General features: G+C 38.5%; 1 protein-coding gene across 1 annotated transcript; it reads left to right on the top strand.

Moving 5' to 3' along the window:
- Window positions 1-9,576: 9,576 nt before the first annotated feature.
- LOC119157484 (homeobox protein CDX-1-like) lies at window positions 9,577-24,106 on the top strand. The gene is given in 3 exon segments (XM_037408476.1): window positions 9,577-10,157; window positions 20,146-20,291; window positions 24,047-24,106. Coding segments are annotated over 3 exon segments (639 nt in total). The 5' UTR covers window positions 9,577-9,724.
- Window positions 24,107-24,585: the final 479 nt, after the last annotated feature.

A 24,585-nucleotide genomic window follows, 5' to 3' on the forward strand; every position in this document is an offset into this window, starting at 1 on the left:
TAGTCAGGAAGAGTGTATGTAGGATATTAAGCTCAGCAAACATGCAAATAAACAATGTTACCCATTACTCTTCTCAAAATGTCCTTACTCCATATAACTATGCCAAGTGGCTTATAAATAGTTCATAGAAGTACCTATGCAGATAATCATCTACCCCCAAACTATCTCATGCTTAGTTTAGCAGCCATAGAAGACACAGTGTAACAGATTAGATTTGAGCAAAAATACTTATCTGGTTGCTAGAAGTATAAAGATAGAAAATATCTGCAAAATACTTTGATCTTCATAAATATAAGGCCCCGTAAAACGTATTAAATACTATTATACAGCTGTAATAGCGGGAACAAGGATTGTTATGCAAAATGAATGCAATGATGCATTTATTCAAGTGTACTGTCTTTCAAATAATCAGAACTTAAAAGTCAGATACTTTAGAGAAAACTTCAGTAAAGCACACACTACACAATTCTGGAAAACTAGCCCTGACAATATGTACCTTGAAGCACAAGGAATGAGATTCTTTAAACACTGTATTTTCTATGACTCATGTAATAATCACATCTTCATACAAATTCTTCTGAGCTCTTTGTTCTGAATAGTATCTTGAAGCAGTAAATCGCACATGCCATTTGTCCTTGTATAAAAGCTAGAGCCACTCCCACTTAGCATCTTCTGAAGAAAAGCAGAGAGGAGCATTATGCATTTTCCCTTTCAGAGAATATTTGCCATTATATGCTTGCTTGTGTAACTCCCCTCCAGTCTGGAGGTACACATCTGAGTAACAGCCTCCCAGCTACAGATTCTTTAGTACATTACAGCTACAATCAAAAAGGTCACTCACTGGACAACAACAGGTATGGTAGCTTCCCAAATAAACAGATTCAGTGCCCACACATTTCTATTTTTAAACCCATCTTTTGCTTCCACATTGCACATGCTGTGAACTTTAAGCACAGCTGTACAGTTACAAACTTCCCACGTAAGAAACTTCAGAGCTTCTTTCAGGGTGACGTTGGAAGCTTTGCTTTTAACACTAAACTCAATTGTTTCCAACTCATGAGTTTATACTGGGATTTGCAGAAATACATTCAGCTAACCAGTACAAGTGAACCAAAAGTATGTGATTTATTTTAAATAATCTCTTCTGGTTCATAATGACTTTTTAACAATGATAATTGCAAGCCTACGACTTAGAGTAGCTTCCTCAAAAGGGCACAGTCAACATAAATAGCTTAAAGGCTCTTTTTGAACTTACTGAATAATTTTGAACCCTATAAGCCATTCAGAAGACCATGTGCAAGCTTAATACTCAAAAACACTTACAGATGGTTTTACTGGTGAGAATGTACTTGTGTCCTTAACAATAGCCGCTGGAAGCGATGCAATTCAGTTCAGTTCTTTCAGTGACTTGAGCTCAACTGTTTATAACTTATTGTGAAGAACAGGATTCATCGTTGTACCCCTGGATAGTTCACGATTCATTGTGCTGCCATAAAGTAAATAGATCAAATAATGTGCCAACAGCAAAACTGAACTTGATGATCTGAGCTGAAAACTACATCTAGGTTTTCTCAGCTACTGTTCAGTATGTTTATCATTTCTGCACTCGCCAAACAGCTGTACACTCAAAAATTTAGGATAATAACCATGATCAGTAGCAGTGAGTAGTGTATTTACTGTAGAAAGCTGTGTAATGACCACTGAGAGCCCATATTGGTCAATACGAATGTTATGGGCATGTATGTTTAAAACCTTTTCAGTGCCTCTATCCATTCCCCAACAGCTTTCAGTCTGGGCAGTGAACATCACATAACTTTACTAAGGATCTTCTCATTCTTAGGTCTTGCCTATTTTCCATCCTGTATAGATTACAACTCACTCACCTCAAAACAAACAGAGCAAGAATTATTGTTTCCTTCAATTTTTATTATGAATCTCCTGGGCAGTTCCAACAGTACTGGAAGCAAGAGCTAGAGAACGGAGCTTTCGTATAACTAAATTCTACACTGCATGATTAATTTTTTTTTTTAGTCATGTGTCTCATGTATAGAAAGGGCATTAGGTAGATCCTTTTCTGTAAAGTGCTCCAAAACCAGAAGTGAAACATTAGGGAAGTTCAAACAATTATTCTCTAAATATAAAACTAATACTGCTCACCTCTCTATGCAGTTTTCCCTTTGCAACTCTCATTTTACTCCAAGTAACTTATTTTTTTTCCCTTTACTTCCACTGTCACTTATGTCCTTGCTTATTGGCCTATTTTATTTCTGCATACTCCAACCCTCTGCACTACTCTGAGCAAAGCCTTGAACAGCAATGAGAATGAAGCTTGGCGAGTTGGCTAGGAAGAAGCACGGAGCAAAGCGATGATGTTTGATGCCTGCTCATGTTTATTGGCAGTGAGGAAACACTTCATTTTAGGTGTATCTGACAATTTAAAATAAAATTTGTTTGTGTGGTTTTGTTTTTGAACAACACTATTAGATTTAATATCCAGGGAAATAAAACATTAGTTGGGGGTGGGGGTGGTGGGACACGATGACATGACAACAGTGGAGAAGGCTGCATGCAGAGATTTGGAGAGGAGGTTAATTTCTGAGCTCATTCTCTTTTACACCGAGTTGGGAGTGGGGATTTAATCAATATAAGTATTAAAAGGAGCCGAGAAACTTGCTGCAGGAAGAACTACTCTGATCCTTTTTTAGCTTGGTCAATTACTAACTACAAATTTGAATAGCAGTTAATAGGGGTACTTAATCAGCCATGTAGGTTTTGTCCATGCTATGTATTGAAAGTGCCACCTAGTGGAAAATACCACTTTAATGAGAGTCTATTTCTGTGACTATTTTTAATTCACAAGTGCTTGTACAGCTATATGAAATGTAGCTGTGGATCACTCAGTCACCTATCCTGAGATATTCTGTCATATCCAGAGATAGCTTCCCTACTAGAGGAAGGGGGAGTGGGGTTGGGGGAGGAGGGGCGGAGGGAGAAAGAGCACACTAGTTCCAGCAGCAATATAAAAAAAAATAATCTTTGATGCTAGTTAAGAATCTGATTAAAATAATCCACGTACAGACTGTGGTCACAGCTAACTGCCTAATAGTACCTATAGCACAAAGAACAGAATGTTCTTTTTGAGACCTGTGTTCACAGAGCTCTCAAAACCATTATCTAAAATAAAACAATTTCACCAGACAGGATTTAGCAGCCATCAGGTGTCCTCTAAATTTTGAAGACCTGCAGACATGTAAGCTTCCACCAGCGGAAGAGTGTTAAACATATATATGCAAACACACAAAAATCAAGAGTACTGGACTACTAGATTACATTTTCTTAACTTAGCTAGCCACTCAGTTCATACCAAGCATTCATCTCACAGTTTGTGGAGTATTTGACAGGGAATGAAAACCTCCTGTTACGCATCAGGTCTGCTGCTATGTCGGGTAGGAACTGACCAAAGTAGGGACTTCTTGCCTATGGGTCAAGTTTTCCCTCCTGTTCCCGTGGGCAGTCAAATGGCGAGCTGAGGTCCTGCAACAATGGCAATGTGCAAGCAGAGGCAGCGAACACGGGCTTCAGATCTGTTTGTACTTAGTTCTGGAAAGCTTATTGAGCAGACTCCTTTGGTTTCTTCCAAGGTTTGGTAGTGAATTATCAGGTTAGGCTGCAAGAATCTGACCGCTTTCAAGCTCATTGCATAAGTGGCATGACTCACACAGCCCAAGGAGATCCAGCCATTGCAAGGTGTTAAAAATTCAAAGCACAGAGCATCCTGAAAATAACAGTCAGGAAAATAGATATTCTTTTTCAGAACTAGCAACATTATCGGTGTTCTTTTGAGACAGCCATTTACTTTAGCCTGGGATAAACACATCAACATATTTTAGCTAATTCATTTCACAAGTGATGAAAGACTTTGTGGTTTGCACGCCTCATACAGAACCCTCTTTTGTGGTATTTATTAAATTCTATCATATCACGAGGCCATGAGTGTTAATTTCATTTTACAGATTAATATGGAACACACATTACCTGGTTAGCCCAAGGTAACTGAACAAACCAGTGGCACTGAGAATCATCCATCCCAGCATTCATTCTACCTCAGTTTTACTTCTTACTATCTACTCAGATATGTCAGTTCTCTCTTTACACAACCGAGAGCTAACTAGTGTCATCCTGGAAGTTGGCATCATTCTTTTAAAAGCATATATAGCGATTAACAAAGAAAATATATTAAAAACACAGCTACTCCTTAAAGAATACAAGATTAAAATACTGCAGTCATGCTCTTCCTTCTTCACTGTCATTGTCTCATAAGACATTTCTACCAGTGTGAAGCAGGTGTGAAATACCCACATTCTGACTAGGTGCTGTATTAGATTACATGAGAGGCAAAGGTATAGTGCAAGACCAGCCCTGCACACTCACACACCCAGCTGCTTGTGGCAGCTCAGTAATCCAGCTCTGTATTGTAGCACATTTTAGACCTTTAAGCACTTTGTTAAACAGAAAATCACTTGTAAAAGTGAACTTTAAGAATCATGGCATATTCCATATGGAATCATACGCCTTCAGGTTTCATAAAAGAGATGTTACAATTAAATAGTGTAGCAAAAACCTCTGCAACATAACCAAAATTCTAAGCCAGGACTCTTCACTAGCTTTGCCGCTTCCTGTATCTGGGCATGTGACAGACATGATTCACATCACTCGAGGCACTTCTATTCCGCATAGAACAGAACAGACCGAGAACTTTGAAATCTGAATAAGGTCATTGCCACTGAAAAATGTATCCAATACATCTCCTTGCCATTCAGCCAGCTGACCACTAGCTGTCCCCATTGCTTCACAAGAGCAAAGACCAGTGTTGGAACTGGGACGAAACATGGTTCCAAAAATTGCTGCTACACTTACGGGGGAAAAAAAAAAAACTCAGAAAAATTAAAATGAGCTATTACAGTTCTTTAAGTCTGTAGATAAGAAAACGGATGCGTAGGTGAGGGCCTACATCCCAGGACAGCAACGGGACTACAGTCTGAGACAGATCAGCATGGAAAGGTTAGGGTACAATCTTAGCAGATCTATGGCTTTATGACACGACAGAGGAAATCCCTGGAGACCCATTCATGTAGCAGAATAGGAATAATCAAAGTGGACTAGAGCATTCCAATGTTCCTGCCTAGTCTGTGACCACAGCCATCACATCACCATCTGCAGTATCTGATAAAATCACCTTAAGAGATGTTTTCTCAACCAGTATCTATGGTGGATGCTACTTCCTAACCTCAGAATATAGAAACTATTCAAATTTAGAACTGGAAAAATGTATTTCAAGAGAAGCCATAGGGTGAAGGTGCTTTAGGCTCATCTCAAAACCACAAAGTTTTTTCCTCTTTTGAGAATTCAGAAGAATTTCTCATTTCCATTCATCTTTTGGCTTCTCAGTGTGAGCCCAGAACCCAGAATAGTCACTTTATTCATTAGATCTACAAGATTTTGGATTTGGTCTCTTCACAAATCAACGTGGAGAAATCTCATTTCATATTGATAATGGTTGGGATTTATTATCACATAATAGATGCTATTAGAAGGCAGAATAATATTTTACAAAGCAATTAGTTCCACCTTAATTGCTTTTCTTTTTAGCCTTAATGTTGCTACTCACAAAAGAATGATGAAAGACTGTATATTCTTAATAAAATTTATGTTATGAATTTGGATGCTATTTATTGCTTTTTGTTCAGCCTGTGTAAATCAGACCCATTACCTGCTCTATAATACTTGCACATAAATATCAAATACAAGGCAATGTCATTTCTAATGTCCCCAGCCTCCAGTACACCCTTCTAGCCAGTGAAACTAATAACACTTCATACAAGGGCAGCTGTCACTCAAGTCAGCTATTTAGATCAGAATCTAACCTTTTTCTTTGCTACACTACAATCAAATGAAGATGAGTTGGGTAGTAAATGTTGACGTTACTGTATCCTTCAAAATACAATCACAGGGAAAACATACTCAGGGAAGACGGACAGGCTCCTGCTTTGTTACTCCAAGCTTGTCTGGTGGGACCTCTCCTACTTGGCCACTACCATTCCTGCACATCAAAGCATAATGCACAAACCAAAATATTTGCAGACAGTTTTATTCAGAACAGCAAAATGAAATTCAGAATTGTCAGTGCAGGATTACTAGCAAAATATAAGAAAAATGTAAGTTCTAAATTTCACCCAGTTGGAGAAGAAGAGCTCAGAATTCAAAATATATTAGCAATTTTCTTTAAAATGGATAAAAATCCTGAATCAAAACTCTTTTCAGCTTGAAATCTACAATTTAGGTCCAAATTCTGAACTTTGCTGTATGTATGGTCAATGTACACAAAAGTGTTGGGGATCTGATGTGCCACTAGTTACCTATTGAATGCCTGTGTGAAGTGTATTTTTTTCACATATGAATACACTGTATTAGTGGATTCTAACAGACTTCAAGATTTATTTACCAAAATAGGTACCTCCAAATATTGTATACATACAGTACTGTGTACAAACACTGCACAGATGTAGTGACTGACTAGAGAAGCTGCTGAATTCTTTTTCCAGGAGCAGCTTTGACTGAAGAATAGCATATTTATAAAGGATTGGGTGTACATATAGACTGATCTTCCCAATACAACACCTGTTAATAATACATATTCTTGCTAGAAAGTATGAAAAGTAACTCAAATCCAAGTCCCTTTCTAATATGTGTTTGAGAACATACAAAAATATTTAGGTTTATATTAACTATATCAGCATGTGATTATTCACATACCCCTGGCAGTTAAAACACATGTACATTGAAGGACTGTGGTTCAACTGGTAAGTCAGATTCAAATTATACAAATTAAAAAAAACTTGGACTAACCAAAAGCAAAATACAGCTTGTTGAAATCAGACCAACTTAGGGTGCTTGGGAATCCAAAGGAAGCAGTTTCCCGCTTAGTGGTCACAGCATGTGGCCAGAGGAGTAAAGTATTGTCTGTTTAACAATCTTACCTTGTAAAATAACTTCTTTAAGCAGTACGGAATAAGGAACAGTCTCCTTCCATGTCAATGTATACACATACTAGTTGAAAGCATTAAAAGATCTTTTTATGTCATAATTACTTTTTTCTAATAAACATGGAGAAACACTGTTTTACTACTTTCAGTAGCTTCCTGCGCCAAATTATACCATTATGAAAAAAATGCTCAAAACATTTCCCATGTAACAACATTGCAGTAGGGCAGAGAAGGAATGCATGACTATAGCCTGGTGTATCCGACATTCCTGACCACTGCAGAAGGGCGGATCAAGATTAAAACCAAGCAATGAGACCCAGCCCTTCTGCAGCATTTTGTGCTGTTGGTATATTAGATAGCTAAGGCCTGCAGGAAAAGTTTTGTTGAATGAGTGTAATTAGAACATTCTCCAGACAGCTGGAGGGCTACAACTAATGCTACAGTAAATGAGCAAATGCTGTTTCTTCCTCTGGCTGATTTATTGGTACACCTGCATTCATGAGAGGTATAGAAATGCTTAAAAGGACAAGACCACAACAATTTCGAAGAGGAGGAAAGGAAATTGAAATCAAGTTACAACAAAAAGCCATAAAGAATCTTTCTTTGTAACTATTTCAATACAGTCTGAGCTTCAGAGCTACCAAGCAATCACACTGCTCTAAATGATTGAGAAAGGGAGTGAAACACTCTAGTAAAAAAAACAGCCAACCAACCAGTATATATAGAACATGCTACATTGAAATTCCATTGCATTGGTAACTAGACACATGCTGTCTAGAGACACCTAATTTGGTGTCTCTAAGTAAGTCTCTAATTTGTAAGTAGACAAATATGATTTACTTTGCTAATATGGGAAAATTAAGCTGTTCAGATACGTGATTATTGACTTCCCTAGATTTGAAGAGTCTATACCAGCAGCTATACTTGGTCATTTTGAATGGCCAGCTGTCACAGATGTGTAAATTGCAACTGAATAAGCTCACATATGCAAGCAGAAGAAACAGTTTCTGCCAACTTCCCCCACCTAATGGTTTTTAAAATACCTTTCAACAATTATGCCAGCAAAATATCCTCCAAAACCCCACAAGAAGCAAAAAGTAAAAAAGCACAAGTTTTACCCAAGTGCACGGTAGGAAAATCTTAGCAAATGCTCAGAGAAGGTAGCCTGTGCTTCTCCATCTAGCCCTGAAATTCACAGACAAGAAAGGTTTTTCCACTACAGCCACAACCCATCTTGTGAATGCAGCCTAAGGACACCATCCTCTCACAAAAGGAAACAACAGTGTTGTCAGGTGTGCAAAGTGATTCTTTCCTCCTGAGAACCAGGAGGAACCTGTGAGTTTAAATGGTGTTAAAGTGCAAAAGACTCTCAAAGAAAAAATACACCTCTGAACAAAGAAAAAACTCATTATACTTTGCACCTGTTTAAGAAAAAAATCCTTTTAACAAATCGGTTCATTAATAAAGGTGCAATTAAGTATCACATCATTAAAGGAACAGGAATGAAAACAGTAAATTCTCATTAAGAGACAATACTAAGGTATCTATCTCATTAAAAAAAAAAAAATCAACACTTTCTCTCCTCGCTCCTGGATATAGATAATCTCATAGGAATTTGTTACTTACATAAGATTGCTCCTGAAATTTAGGAAACTGCTTTTTTGAGCTAAAAAGCTAGAATTTGTTCCCATATTTCTAAGAAAAGGTGTTATTATGAGCAAGCACAGCAATGAGAACAGAAAAACCTTTAGGGAAAACTACTACTCATTTCAATATCACAAACAAGACATAAGCATAGGGAAAGTGCCAAATTTTGCATTCTCCCAATAACAGATTCTCTTTCTGTTAACATTTTAAGTTAGAATGGAGAAACTTCAATCACCATGGCAAGCAGCCAGCTCATGAATAGGCTTGCAAACATCAACAAGACTATTCGTATGAACAAATGCTCAAAATGACTATGAGACTTCTTGTATATCCTTTGTAATGTTAAAATCAGTAGGATTGCTGTGGTTTCTAAGTGCTCTCCCACATGGACTACGAGCTGAAGTCAAGAAGACTGCTCATTTGAGAAACTATGTAAGAACTGCAGTTAAAGACTGAACTGATCCTTTGTTCTCACTTTAAAAAAATAACATAGCACATTCTAACAAAAGAACTAGTGGACTAGCAGATACCAGGCTTTAGCTAACCATAACCTAGTGCTTGAATTTATGACTCTGATGTGTTTCACTCAAGAAAAATACTAATTCTACTGTCTGAACAGTTACCGGTTAACTACATATGCAACTCTGCTTGAAGACCACGCGATTTCAAACTACATTTTAAAAGTATAGAACTGGGATAGTAATACATAAAGGATCTGTGAGAAAGGAAGCACTAGAACTAGCAGCAAGGTGGAGTTGCCTGCATGATCAGCCCTTCATTTGAATGCAAATGTAATTTTGGGGCAGGCAGTTATCTGTGACATCAGGCAGGACCTTAGTAAACTGTTACCACCAGCACCTGGTAAAACCATTGTTAATCATGTGTAGTAAAGGGACATCAGGGCTAGCATGAGTCATTTATAGAGCCAGTCAGGGCTAGAAAAGAGAGAGAAAGAAAGAGGAGGGGAAGAGAGATCAAACAAACACTGTGAAGAGCAGGATGTCCCAGCAAGACAAAGCCAGGCTGTGAGCATCATGTATGTGAGTTATCTTTTGGATAAAGAAAGCAGCATGTATCCAGGATCTGCAAGGTGCAGCAGCAACAACCTGCCAGTGCAAAACTTTGTGTCTACTCCACCCTATTCAGATTACATGGGATATCATCATGTGCCAACTCTGGACACCCATGGACAGCCTGCGGGAACCTGGGGATCTCACTATGGCCCACAGCGGGAGGACTGGAACGCTTACGGCCCAGGACCTTCCAGCACAGTTGCTGCTGCACAGATCAATGGCTCGTCTCCTGGACAGGTCTCCTACAGTTCTGCTGATTATAGCTCCCTCCATCCCGCTGGATCCGGGGGATTACCTCCTGTAGATACCATTAATGCACAGCAAATCTCTCCCAACAGCCAAAGGCACAGCTCTTATGAATGGATGAGGAAAACGGTGCAATCCACTTCTACAGGTAGGAGGGCACTGAGGTTTTATGCTGAGAAGAGATTTTGCTTTTTTTGCATTGTTGGGGGGGTTTTACCAGGTTCTTTGCTTAGAGGAAAGCATGCAGTTTAACAAAGAAAGATCCCAATTGTTCTGAAGGATTCTCTTGCTAGCAGTTAAATATTGGTTTGATTATTGGATGCTGGTTTTGATCAGCTATGTCTTATACTTCTTTCTTGACCTCTAATGCTGAGGCAAATGAAAAGCAGTGTCCTTTGACAGTGAAGTACTTTCTTTTCTGTTATGTTAAAAAAATTTGTGATGTCAGAGTTGCTTTTAATAGAAGTCCTATAGATTGGATTTAGGCGGCAAGTCTGCAGAAATTATGATGAAAGTATTGTATCGCCACCACCTATACTTTGCTTGTTTTCCTCAAGTTTTAGAGTACATATGAAAAGTTCAAGTATAGTATATATAGCAGGGACTTGGAAATAAGGCTTTGTTTTAGAAACAACCTCTCTAAACCTCAGAACACTGAAATGAAATGAGATCTGCATGATCAAACAATGAGTCAATGCTTTAAAAACAGGAATGATAAGGAAAGGCTTGCTTCACTTTGTAGTAGTATCTCTCAGAATACACAGGAATACAAAGTTCCACGGTAACACCATCAGTTAATACAGCAACAGGTCAGTCTGATGCATAATAGTTGATGAGTACAAAACAATTCTTCAGTCGTATTTAACCAGTAAAAATAAGTCACGAAGCATGAGGAAAAGGTTCTTTTTGATTGTTATGAGAAAAAATATAAATATTGAGCATCCCTAGAACAAAAATCTGTACCTTTTATGAATAGAAAAGAAGTTATGAAACAAGGGGAGGAGGAGAAGAAAAAGAGGGGAAAGCACCTGAAAAGAACTGAGGCCTAATCCACTATATAAAAGCATTTGATTCTCTGAGGTGCTGAGCAGCTTTGACATGCACTGAGATCAGTAGAAATTAAGGATGCTCAATACCTCCCCTAAAGAGATGCTCACAGTATTTCAATGTTGCATCCCAGGAAGACTCCTTTCCTTTCAGCCCTTCCTCCCAGCCCAGCTCTGTTCCACACATGCCTGTAAATAATAGTTTTCAAAGCAAGTACTGAATCAATCTCTGATGGAAAAGTAATTACTTAAAACATAGTTTAGGAAAGTGAAAGCAGCTATATAGAAAAATTGTCTGTATTAAAATAATGCACCTAATTTATATGGACAGACCAAGTCATCCTCACTCCTGCTAAACACAACATTAATTCATAGAGAGTCCATAGAATTCAATAGGACAATCAGAGTAGATTGACACTGGGTGAATAAGATTTTTTTTTTTAGGCAAGGGGGGGTGTGTGTGTGGTGCAGGGGGGGGGGGGGAGGCGGCGGGGAAAGTAGTTCATGTTTTTAAAATAATATTTGTTCTTCACTGAATACCATCCAAGAAAAAAAAAAACAAAGAGGAGAGTCTTGAAAAAACCCACAGCTTACTTTTGAGTAGTCCTTACAAGGGCAATGAAAGTGCTCACAAACTATATGATTTACAGATGGCAGAATACTTGCTCAAAAAAACACTACTTCTCTCTTCTTTACCTACCTGCCTTTAGCTCCTGTGGATTTAAATTGCAGTCTCTCTGAGAGAAAGACCTGATCTGATGGGTCTCGGCTGTTCCTTTTATAGTGGGGACAGTGAGAGACACATACATAGTAAACAATACCACATTCTAACTGCCTGCTTAAGAAGCACGCTTAGGGCTTTCTAACTTACCAAATGTCAAGCCTGCAAGGGTCAGAGCACTCATAGGAGGTGCTGGGAGCCTCTCCATTCTGGAATGGTGCAACAAGGTACAGAGCACCTTCATCTCAAGAAGAATTGAAGAAATCAGCATGTCTTAGGAGCCTATCTTCCCAAATACCCATAGGCCAGCATAAGGCCCTCTGAAGTTATGGGGAGCCTAGCCATTCACTTAACAGGTTACTGGGTTGCGCTTTAGGGAAAAATCCAAAGAAATAATTTTCCTGCTCCTTCTTCCCCTCCTATGTTTGTTTGGGTTTTCTGGGGTTTTTTTTTTGCTAGGCCAGGAACGCTCAATGCCAATAGATCTGCTTCATTGGACTTGGTTCCTTTTTCTTCTTTCATCTTTTTCTCTGTTTAAAAGCAAGGGCACTTTTGTTTTTCCCCACTTTCCTAAAATTAAAATAACTTTAAAAAATTTGCCCTAACAGCACTGTCAGATCTAGCAACACACTTAAGTGAGTTTGGTTCTGAGCATGGAAGTGTTGCAGGTGGCTTCAAATGCATGACTAGGATAACTGCAAGTACCAACACTGTTTGCTGGGTCATGATCAAAATCCTCAGCATTCTCTTAGATGGAATCCATTGCTTTTTACATCCTTAAAGCTGTACGCATACGTTCAGCATTACCCTTCTTGTCTCTTTGCAAAACCTTTACAAATTTCAGTAGATATTTTGTACAGGCAAGAGTAATCTAATCACACTTATTAGTTTTCCTTATTCCCCGTGAAATAGATATGAGCCACTATTCTTTAAGATGGAAAACCTCAGAAAAAAGATGGAAAAAAATCGGAACAGAAATCAGACAAATCAATGTTATTATTTGTTCATTACTCGTTGCAAAATACTAGTTATCAATCATAATATTATTTACTATGGAAACATTAAGGCAAGTGATTTTTGCAAGCTATTCTTGAAAGTATGTAAGAAATGTTCTTGTAACCGTATAGCTCTAAGATCAGGATTCTTTCCTAAGGTTTACTTACATTGAGTAGTCTGACTTGTAACAGCTACAGAAACAAGGCCCAGAATCAATGACATTTCCATCTCCAGAGATTTCATGGTTAGCTTTTCTTATTGGTGCTTTGTGGCCTCATGACCTGACAGATGACAAACAAACCACCTTATTGAAATTTCTGCCACTGCGTCATGCCCTACAGGTCTTTTAATACTGTTATCTGCACAACTAACCTGGAACAAAAGAAGAAATTATGTCAAGTGTTACTCTGTAACTTTAAAAACAACATCCAATATAAAATCACGTCTTCAGCTGGTGTTGTGAAGTTTATGAGGTTATGCTACTTGAAACCACCAGAAGATCTCAGTATTTAATGCAAGACTATCATCCTGGTTTAGTGTTACAGGAATGTACTTCCCACAGAAGACTCACTGAAGCTTTCATCCATCATCCTCTCTCTGGCTGAAGGTCTCTCCCTGCAGTTTTGGAACTGGAGGAATTGGGACTTGATCCTAAATGCCGTGCACATAGGATCCAAGCCTAGACACTGCATTCTTGGGGGCGTTCAGGATACAGGAGAAAGCAAACATGTTTAGACTTAGAACACTTGAAGGAGGAAACACTAAGTATTTTCAACCAAGAATACCAATAGAAAAAACTCCTTCTCTAACCCTTGTACTGCTCCTGTTCCCTCTTCTAAACCCCCACTTTGAAAGGGCAAGCACAGCCAAAACAACTAGCAATTGTAATGGAACAATGCCACAAAAACTACAGATTTGAGGCAGCCATTCCACACACACACAAAGCATAATTACAGGCAAATTCTTTGATGAAAAGTAAATATAACCACTTTAGAACAAGTTACAAACCTTCTCCTGATTATTTCAATATTTTTATGGAGGTATGCAATCACTCACACAGGAGCAGACTTTACTTTTTGCCTTCATGAAGATGTTTTGCCAACATTCACCTGTGGTAAAACTGTGCCCAAAACAATGAGTTTGAACAGTTAACTACCAGGCAGTTCCAGCAGCAATGAGAATCTGCTCGCAAAGTTGAAAATACATCTTAAGATCTGCACTTACGTTACATAAAAAAGGGAGAGACAAGTTTTGAAGAGACAGAGGTAAACTAATAAGCAGAGACTCTTCTGTAAATGACAACTCTCCTATCATTCTTGTTCAATAAAAATTTACTCTGAATACATAAGACAGTTTTTCTGATCATGATGATAGGTGCTGATATCATCATTAACAAATGCACTATAAATGTGTAACATCCAGTCTTTGAAGGAAAGCAGTTATATTCCTTCAAATCTAGGGAAGAGAAACAAGCCTCTTAATAAGCCATTCCTGCAGAATGCTGAATGCCTAAAGAACGTACAATACTTGGAAAAAAAAAAATCAGTTAATCACTTGCTTTTTAGTTTATATAGTAATTGGCAATGGGATTTCCCCGGATCTTGCCATTTAGAAACCCACCTACATTTCCTGCAGGTTGGGTTCGTCTGCCAAACAAAATCCACACAGGGCAGCTTGTCCAATCGTTGTTTAAAGGTGATAAAAATTACTCTGCTTTGTATTCAATTACTTCTGTATGATGAAGTTGAATAGAAAAGTTTACATTAGCAAAGTGAAGGACAGAATTTGGCCAATGAGCTTTATTATAATAAAAATAATGCAGAAAATAGCAGAAAGATACTCACAATTGAAAATACTAGCATTTTAAATAGAAGTCAACAGAAGGGAACAATCTTCAAGTCTGTTGAAAAGTTCCAGTTTTATGACCCTATTCTGTTCTTTTCCACGAGTCATCTGAATGTGTATAACAAGAACAAATGATCAAGACCCAGCAGAAAATATAAACACAGGATTTCACCACGTTTCACAAACCTTTATACATCCAGCTTTGCAATAATGAATAGCCCTCCTCATCACACCACGACTCTGGCAGGGATATTATTACTGTGACTATACAGGATTGGATCCATGTAACATTTTATAATATAATGGCAGTGTGTGGTTTGTTTGGTTTTTTGGTGTTTGGTTTTTTTTTTAATTTAGCTTCACAGAACATCATGTGCAGCACAATGTTGATCTTCAAGACTTATTTAAAATTACTTTTGCTTCAGAAATTCAATTAAGTCAGTGAAATTACACTAGGGAGAATTTGTCCCTCTCTTTTTCTACACTTTGAAAGTGCATAAATATTTAGAGATAGTGCCAAAGAAAAAACCCTCCAGGGCCTGATCTCTGACAGTCCATATCTTTATAAACTCTAAAATTAACACTAATCTCTTAATATTAAGCTAACATAAAGATGCAAATTTGAACTGAGCATTTCTTCAGGCCAGAAAGCCATTTTAAACTTCGAGCTGACTCAAGCTGATCTCCAGTTATCAAGTACAGACATTAACTTCCTCTGAGACAATGTTAAACCATGGAATCCAGATTACAATGCTTTGTAAGTAATCCGACAGTAATCCAACACTGTTCTCTATTATGACAGCTTCTGTCTAAATTAGGTAGCTTCTCGATTTTACGGATAATGCCAGTTTCAGTAGATGAAGAATATTCCTGAAAAGTTAAGACAGGAGGCACTGAAAAAGGGGCCAGGGCTAGTTCTAATGCTAATTTTGCTTTGTAAACTAGTTGTGAGGTCCGATGGTGGGGTTTTTTTTTTTTGCTTTCCTGGCCTACATTGTCTGAGGTTTTGAGGCCTATCTGTCATATTGAGGCAACAGACCCTTTTAACACTTCACTTTGCTTTGATATGCAGTCTTGTCTCTTCCTTCTCCCTCTTTTCTTCAGGAGTTATATTGCCGGAAAGGGTGATGATTTTCACAGCAAATAAAGAGGCCTTCTCCTAGCTTTATTGTCTTCAGAAGAAATGCTCTGTGAATTTTATGACCAATGGGAAAGCTGTTCCCTTCCCCCAACTCAAAACTTGGCCAGTCACAAAAAATTGCTAGAGTGGGAGTGATGGAACAGGATTGTTAAACTATAGCTCATGCAAAGTTTTCCAAGTCTGAAATGTCTTATTTCTTGTTACTCCAAAGGCAGTCTTCAATAGGCACTATTTGCAAAACAGATTTTTGACAAAACTTGCTGTTCTTAAGGAGCTCATTAAACCCAGGAAATCCACTCCCTGAACACAAAGGCAGTCATACTGCAAAGGTAGTTGCTTCAAAGCTCTTTTGTTTCATTTTTCTTCCACCCAACTACAAATAGGCTCTCCAACCACTTACAATTCCATAATATAACTGTCCACACGAACACATTTCCAATAAAATTGACACTATATTGCTGATTAAAATTATAATCTGTCACTAACAAAAGATTAATTAAGATTGTAGAAAGTTAAATGTTGGTAATTTCACTCACCTAAGTGAGTAAAATATGTAGGGTTCGACTGAAGAATTGGATTAAAATATTAACGAGTGCTTCATTAAATTCTGCCATTATCTCCTAAAGAAGTCTGAGAAGTGAAGAGCATCCTTCTGCAGTCTCTGGGGTGAATCCATTAGTCCTACTGCCACTTTCACTCAGGTAATACTTCTCCTTGCAATAGAATGCATCACTGTAAATAAAACCAGTAGAAGGTCTGCAAGATTTGGCTCAGCATGCAGTAGAGTGAATCTATTCCATCTAACAGATGGAATCTAGAGGCTAAAGTCTCAAACTTTAGCAATAAGTTTTGCTGCTGCTGTTTGTTAACTTTAGCAAATAAAAGTGTACTTTGCCTTTGAAAGGAAATGCCATATGCAGACTAATTCCAAGCCAGCATCCAACAAAGGCATTAGGAAGACTCTCACTGACATCAACGAGCGTCTAGGAAAAGGCCTAAGACTAAGTCATGACTATGCCAGAACTACAAGTATCCTCTCAGAAGACCCTGGCAGATCTCAGCTCTCATTGTCTGTTGGTTCTCACAGAGGGTATTACTCTACACAAAAATATCAAATTATTAAAGGCAAGATTTATGTGACAATTCATAAGAGAATTTTTCTCAGATCACTGTTCACTTTTAGGAAAGAAATGTTCTCCTTCTGCTTTTCTACTTTTTAAATTATTCTCTTAACTTACTTTAAAGAAAGAAATCAGATGTGAAAGCTCCCAATCTTCCTTCAAAAAGAAGCCAGATAGTATCATTCCTACTAAAAATAAACTGAAAGCTACTCATATATAGAGAAAAGATTTTATGGAAGAAAATTCTGGTTTCCACATACATTTAATTTCTTCTTGAGTTTAAAAAGCAAAAACCCCAGCACTCTCCTACTCAGATAATAAGTGTTTAAGCACTTAAAACCAGAAACAGGAAGGTTTATCTTGACGTTTACTGCCCTGTTTTGGCAATAGAAAATTGTCTATGGCTTCTGAATGAGAATAGAGTCCAAGATAAGATCACCTTGTTGCTCTTTTGAGTGCTCCATCTTAACAACACAAAGACGACTAAGAAGACATTTTAAAGATTTTATCCCATAGAATGACCCCAAATTCTCATTTAAAAGAAAGAAAAACCTAACCAAGCCACCAGCTAGAGAGATCAAAAGTTAAAAAATATCAAATGAGGCATTAAAGCACCACAGGTGACCATATGTTAAACAAACAATTTTACACCTTTGAATGTAAATGAAAACAAACTGCCCTAGTATTTATGTGTGGAATGAACTGAATAACTGCTGTTCTTTGGAGACTCTAAGATTCTTACCATAATGTTTGTAAAATTAACAGCACTTTTCACTTGATTATCAGTGTAAACATAATTGGGCTAATTCTGCTTTCCACTACCGTTTCACACTGATAAAATTCTACTGAAATGAGCATGTCCTATGTACCTACCCCAGCCAAGCCCCAGCACAGCCCCACAATTCACAGGAAAGCTAACAGATTTGATGTCAAAGTGGGTTTGGCTGCATGGATTTGAACAGGAATTGCACAAGGAACAACACAAGCATGCAAATACCCATCTTCCCTATTGAATGTTCTAAGTAAACAGGCTGATGGCCTCAAGACAGTTAGAAAATGCCCTTAGCATTGTAACACACTATTAATGCATAGTGCTTTCCCAGGGTTGAAACACCATGGAGCACTGAAGCTGAAAGATCAAATTCTGATGTAAACCTTGTTCTACAAGCCTGGGAACGGTCCTAGAGAAACTCTGTCACGTAGGGGCAAACCAGTTTACTATCCACAACCAAAGATGTAACAGTATTGTTTACAGCATTGCACTGACCAGGCCTTCCAGCACTAAACAACTCTGTATCTAGGATCTATACAAACAGCACAAAAAGGATCAGAGCCTGAAGAACATTCTAAAGCAAACCAACAATTCTTAAAGGTAGCAAAGTACTGACTGTCAAAGGCTGGAGAAAAAAAGGCGATACGGCTGTCAAACCATACATATAGTGCATACAGCAAGTGGAAGGCCTATTTAAAAACAGAGACATCACATCCTCCTCCACAGATGGGGAAAAAATATTAACCGTGAAACCTAATAATGAATTAAGAGATTAATTACTTCAAGATTCTGCTATAGTTCCGTACCCTGAATTCTGATCTTTGGGTACTACTTAAACTTCAAAAACAAAGGGAGCTGGAAGGAGGGGCTGAGGAGGAAATCAGACCTTTTACACCATGAACATGAACCTCCCGCTATTCCTCTCCTGCAAGGGGGAAGCTGCTTGCTGTGGGGTGGTATGCTTGGTGATCTACTCTGAGACAAATTTTACCAACTCAGTGCCTGAAATCTGCTTCAGTCCTCTCCATAAAAATTAACTGCTGTTATGAAGTTGTCAAACTCTTCAAAGAGTTAGGCATCAACACAATCTTCTCAGGAAAAGATCTGTGAGCAAACATGAGCTGGTTCTATGAAGCTTAGCTACATCTGCAGCAACAGCAGACTGTTACAGGCAGCAAGTCACAATATGGGCTCGAGTTTATTGCATTATCTGAGAGAACCTGAATCTAAGGGGCTTGTTCTACCATAGTGACTGCTAAGGACCAAAGATTCACAGCTTATAGTACCACAGTGGACACACTGGGAAAAAACAACCAACTAAGGATACATTCCCTGTCCTAGGAAACTTACAGTCTAAATATAACAACTGAAGAAATGTCCTATAAATATAGACAGACAGGAAGCACACAAAAAAAAATAAGACTGTGGTTAGCAAACATGTTAACAGTGTCTCAACACAAAAATGATCCAATCTTTCAAAATGTAGGAAGACCTTAGGCTAGGGCTCAGGGCCTTGGTTTTAAGCAGATATTGATCTCCAATATATTGATTGCCTAACATGAACATTAACAGAGGAAAGGTGGGTGAGAAAGGAAGCATCAGCAGCCTTTACCATTCTCAATTCTCTTTTACTGCTGTCAACACATTCTGTCCTCAAAAATGATCCTGTATGGAATCCATTAAATTTCAGCTCCTTACATCTGCGTTCACTGGGCTCATGTAATTTGCCATTACCTTTTAACGATCTGGATACGGCTGAGCCATGTCTGCTTCAGTCAGCTGTACACAGCTGAAAGGATGCATCAGTACTGCTTGCAAAGAACAGATGCTCTAGTTCTATCGTTGTTCAATGTCCTTTGTAAAGTATTATTGCTTTCTTTTTTCTCTTTTTATTAACTGTCATCTGAGAATCCACATTACTATTCCCTGTGCTATTGTCAAGTCATGGATAGACTGGCCAGACTTGAAGGAAAAAACACAACCTCCAAACTGCAGTAACAATCACAACATTGTATTAATTTTTTCTAGCAACAAGAAGTTGAGGAACCTTGAAAGCTCTCAGTGTTTTTCTATGCAGTACGATATCCTCCACAATTTCCCTCTGAAGCAGGTAGTAGTGCATCAGCTTTAGGGACAGAGGAACAAGAGCAATTCAGCTCCAGGCAGGAAGATTGCATCAGAGTTGAGAACACAACCCAGGTTTCCCGGCTCCTTGTTCTTAACAAGAACACTTCCTTTTCCCAATGATAACACAAGGGTGATAAAAAATAATGAGAAGTGGTTTATCTTTTAAGGAGCAAACCCAAAATCTGATGGTATGAACCTCTTGTGTTGTAAATTAAGACTGAGTCAAGGGAGTTAACTCTGGGTAAGTGCATAGAGAATCAGGCCTAAAATACCCACAAACTTATTTTCAAATGTAAAGCCAGATATTTTGTGTTACTAAAGTTAAAAAAATTCTAGCTTGAAGCAATGTGTTCTTCTTTCAAAACAGGTAAAACAAGAACAAGAGAGAAGTACCGAGTGGTTTACACAGATCATCAGAGATTAGAATTAGAGAAGGAATTTCATTACAACAGATACATTACAATCAGGAGGAAGTCTGAACTTGCTGCAAACCTAAGACTTTCCGAGAGACAGGTAGAGTATGGATCACCCATTCAGGATTGCCTTTGAATTTATTATTGCTGATGAGGAGATAACCATACTGGTTAAGAACACAGAAATGCTACTGCCTCTAATAACCAACAATGCAACTGGGTTCCCTTTGCAGCGTAGGAACTCAAACCTATCCACCTGAATGGCTGACAGCCTTCTTTGCGTTCACTTCTAGATATCCCATCAGCATTTACTTCAGCTGTGCAACACAAACACCAATGTTGAAAAATAAACACCAGTCTTACTTACAGTCCTGTTCTGAGAAACAAGAGTTTAAAAATATCAACACAAAATCCTGCCCAGATTTCTCTCCATTTTACCTTGGGTAGTGGTAGCAGGGAGAAGCTTTTGCCAAAATTTCTGAAGTGGAAGTTCTGGTTTGCTGAAGTCAATGGGAATTCTATAACAATTTCAACAAGGTCAGTCTTAGCAGAGAATTAAGTGATGAGCTCAAGTATTTTCAGGACACTGAAGGTATTTGTTTCTTTGGCTGCCTTTTACCTCTGTTAAAGATTTCCTACATACTTCTTACTCCTTTCTCCTGCTCTGTATTTCCCCCACCCCTCTACAAATTCCACTTCTGTTTCCCAACCGTAAACCAAAACACAATCGTTTTCTGCTCAGAGGTATATAACATTTGCTCTGGAACCACTCTGTCCCACGTTCTTCAGTTCCTCAGTCATGTAATTGCAACGCCTGTGCCACCCCCTACACCCAAAGCAAAGCAGGTACGTGGCCTCTGGCTCTCAAGCACTTCAGCCGGGTCATTTGCAAACCAAGACCGGACTGCCAAGCCAGACCTCCCACAAAAGACATCATAACATGGGCTGGGCATATGTTCCATTCCCATTTTACTTGGGAGTTTTCTTCATGCAGTACTCCTGAAGCAAGCAGCAAAACAGAAAATTAAAAACTTTACCTGAACGATTCCCTGCATAGATTCAGGAGGACAATGCGTTTCCTTTTGCTGCCTCTTTCCATTTGCAAACCACTCACAGCACTGTTTTCCTCAGTCAGTTAGGATACAGTATCATTCATTGAAGATATGCCCTGATTCACCATCGGGTTATGGGCTTACTGAGCAGGGGTAGTTCTGCTGTTAATCTGATAGATTATTGTTATCCAATTTGAACTTGTCTTACACAGCACACACTGGAAGAGCTATAGAAACGGAGAAGCAAATACCCATTTTGCAATATTTCTCAATCTGCTGTTGAATGCAAGTCACTTGAAAATTAGAATTATTTCAACTGTATATAAAAAATACACTATGTGCCTTTTTGCGGCTCTAAAAGCTTAATAACTTAATTATGCAAAAAACTTAAAAATTATGACTCTCTCTGTAAACAACCACAACATTTACTTGCAGCTTCCTGTTCAGTGATAAAACCCAGAACCTTTTTGTTAGATATCTGAATTGGTGATACAAAGCAAGCCACAATAAATTTCTTTGACATATTATTGGGGGAAAATGGCACGAATTTCCTTGCTCTTCCTCATCAATATCTGTCATAAGAAAATTAATTCCTAGTGCATAAAGCCTCCATCTCTGAAGACACTTTTGAAAATGTAAGATTAAGAAAGAAATACCTGATCTATACTCTCCACTACTCCCCTTTCATACAAATTAAATCACCCCATTGAATAAATACATTCTGAACCCACACTGTTCTATCCCAAGTTCCACTGCATTCAGCCTAAAACGTGAATGATTCCTGGAAAAGCTTTTTTTCCTAGCTATGCCAAAATCCCATCCAGGACACTGGAAGGAATATCTGAAGACAACAGGACAAAGAAAAATGGTTTAAACAAGGAAGGAAAGATGTAAGATCTAATGAAGAAAAAGAAAGCAAAACAAAGCACTGCTAATATAGGAAGGATACAGAAAATAAAGAAGTTGACAAGGACAAGAAAGAAGAGAGAAAATTAGACTTCAGGGGAACAGTTACTCGCACAACAACTGAACAGTGGGGAAAAATATTTAAAGGCAGTCAACAGGGGAAGAACAAGTCAGACAGATGCAATTGACCACATTAGCTTTTAGTATAACATTACAGTTCTTTATTTGCTTGTAGTTATTTGATAATTGGCATATGACCTTGAATTGCATACTAAAATTTCTCTCTGGATCACTGCTGCAAATCTGCACCCCCAGTTTAATAACAAACCAGAACTAAAAACTAAATTCAAAGGCAGATAAGAACACCAAAGCCAGAGGGTAATTCTGAAACAGATGTTAGTTTGGTTTTTAGTGTTTCATCTTTTTATTCATTTTGGCAAATGCACGGGTGAAACTAGATTACCTCAGCACAACTAGAATGCAAGCGATAGGAGAGTATTTGAGACTGGTTTAATGGAACATATAATTTGGTACTGAAACGATATTCCACCAACTGGCAACAAAATGAACTGTCAAGTGTCTCAGGGACTTAAGAGACTGAGTTCAAATTTCCACAAGCTTTGCGCGTATCAGAATTCTTCAGTTGTAAAATGGGAATAATAATGCCTCAAGGATAAGTACACAGAGACAGTCACATAGACTCCTTGAGATGTTTTGTAGGAATTCACCAGTGGTTTTCTTTTAAAACACAACCTAGTAGCCACAGATGTTATCACCTCTTACTGTTTTACCTCCTTTCTGATCATCATCCTCTTTCCTTTTCTACCTCCTAGCAAAGGATAACCAAACAAATCAGTTTTTCTCAGCAAACCACTGATTTTTCTTTGGGTTATAATAGAAAATGGTGACAAAAATGTTTCCTTTGCCATATGAACACCAACAAGAAAACACAACGTATCTGAATAAGGTAGCTTAATTATTACACTGACTAGATATAATACAGAGACACTTCCAAGGATAAATAGCTGGTATGCACTGCCTTAAATCCAACAATGGGGATTGACGTCCAAAGACATTTCAGGTGCCACAGAACATTCACCCTTTCACACCTCAACAGGTTGTGCTGTATTTTCAATTGACCATTACTCATCAACTTCATGTCCTCACTGGTTCCATCCTAATTAAAAACCATATACTCTTCAATAGTTGCTTCATTTCTTCTCAAAGATGACTGCACATTTGTGACAGAGCAATGACTATGGTGTAAAGCAGTGGACTGTGTGGGAGGCAACAGCAGATTCTGGCTCCATCTATGAATGCACTTAAAGGCACATAGCTATTAAGGCACTGCTTATACAATATCTTGAAGTAATGTTGTGTACCAAGAGTAGTGCACTGGTGAAATTCTGCACCAGTGTATTTCCACTGGCATACACATTGGAGCTAACCAATTAATGTGCAGCATCCGAACAGGAAAGCTTTTGTGCCTCAGTGTATAGGCCAGTAACAGGTTTTGACTTGCTCTGACTAGGGCATATAGTTTTCAATGTAAAGATACTCTTAGATTCTTTTGGCCATCACCACGACATGAGACACTGTTCTGTTAGATTTTGTACAAAAATACAAAGCAAAGCTCATTCCATAAAGAAAGAAGTCCTAAAAATAATAATAAAAAATTATAAAGCCCTTTATCAAGCTATGAATAAATATTTATTACCAGATAGGAAAGATTACCTGTATGAAAAACAAGCCAACAGCTCTGTTGCCTTAGTTTGCCATTGCCTTTCTCACTGGTCCTCATGCAGTTTTTTCACCTGTGACCCTAGACTATATACATAAAAGGACCACAATGCATTCTATTAACAACTGAAAAACAATTTCCTCTACTCTTCTGCAGGTGAAAATCTGGTTCCAGAATCGCAGAGCCAAAGAAAGAAAATTATGAAGAAGAAAATGACTCATTTTGATGGCAGCAATCTTGGCTCTATGCAGAGTGACTCTGGCTCAGTGAGCCCAATGCCAGTTCCTGACCAACAGACTCATTCAGAAATGCCCAGTTCCTTATTCCCACCTCCACCTCCTCCACCCCCACTTCCCATGAATGGTTTGCAGCACAACGGGAACCTGCAGCAGGTAGTAGCCTCTCAGTAAGGCTGCCTGAAGAGCTACTGCGTAACGAACACTATAAACTAGCAGCAGTACATGGAGCACTACAGTATGAAAGACAGAGGACAGCTGTAGCTGTTTTGCAGGAGTCCCCAGCATGACACAGTTTTGTGCACATGAGTTTCAAGTACAGTAAACCAAGAGCCACTTGCCAGGTCTGCAGGATAGTGCAAGTTCCCAAGGGCAATGGAACTGCTGCGTGCCAGGAGTCCTAGTTGCAGGGACCCTCTGCAAGAGGATGCCATGCTGAGTCTGTGCCACAAGGGCAAG

Source organism: Falco rusticolus, chromosome 14 (assembly GCF_015220075.1).
Source record: "Falco rusticolus isolate bFalRus1 chromosome 14, bFalRus1.pri, whole genome shotgun sequence".
In the NCBI taxonomy this organism is placed as follows: domain Eukaryota; kingdom Metazoa; phylum Chordata; class Aves; order Falconiformes; family Falconidae; genus Falco; species Falco rusticolus.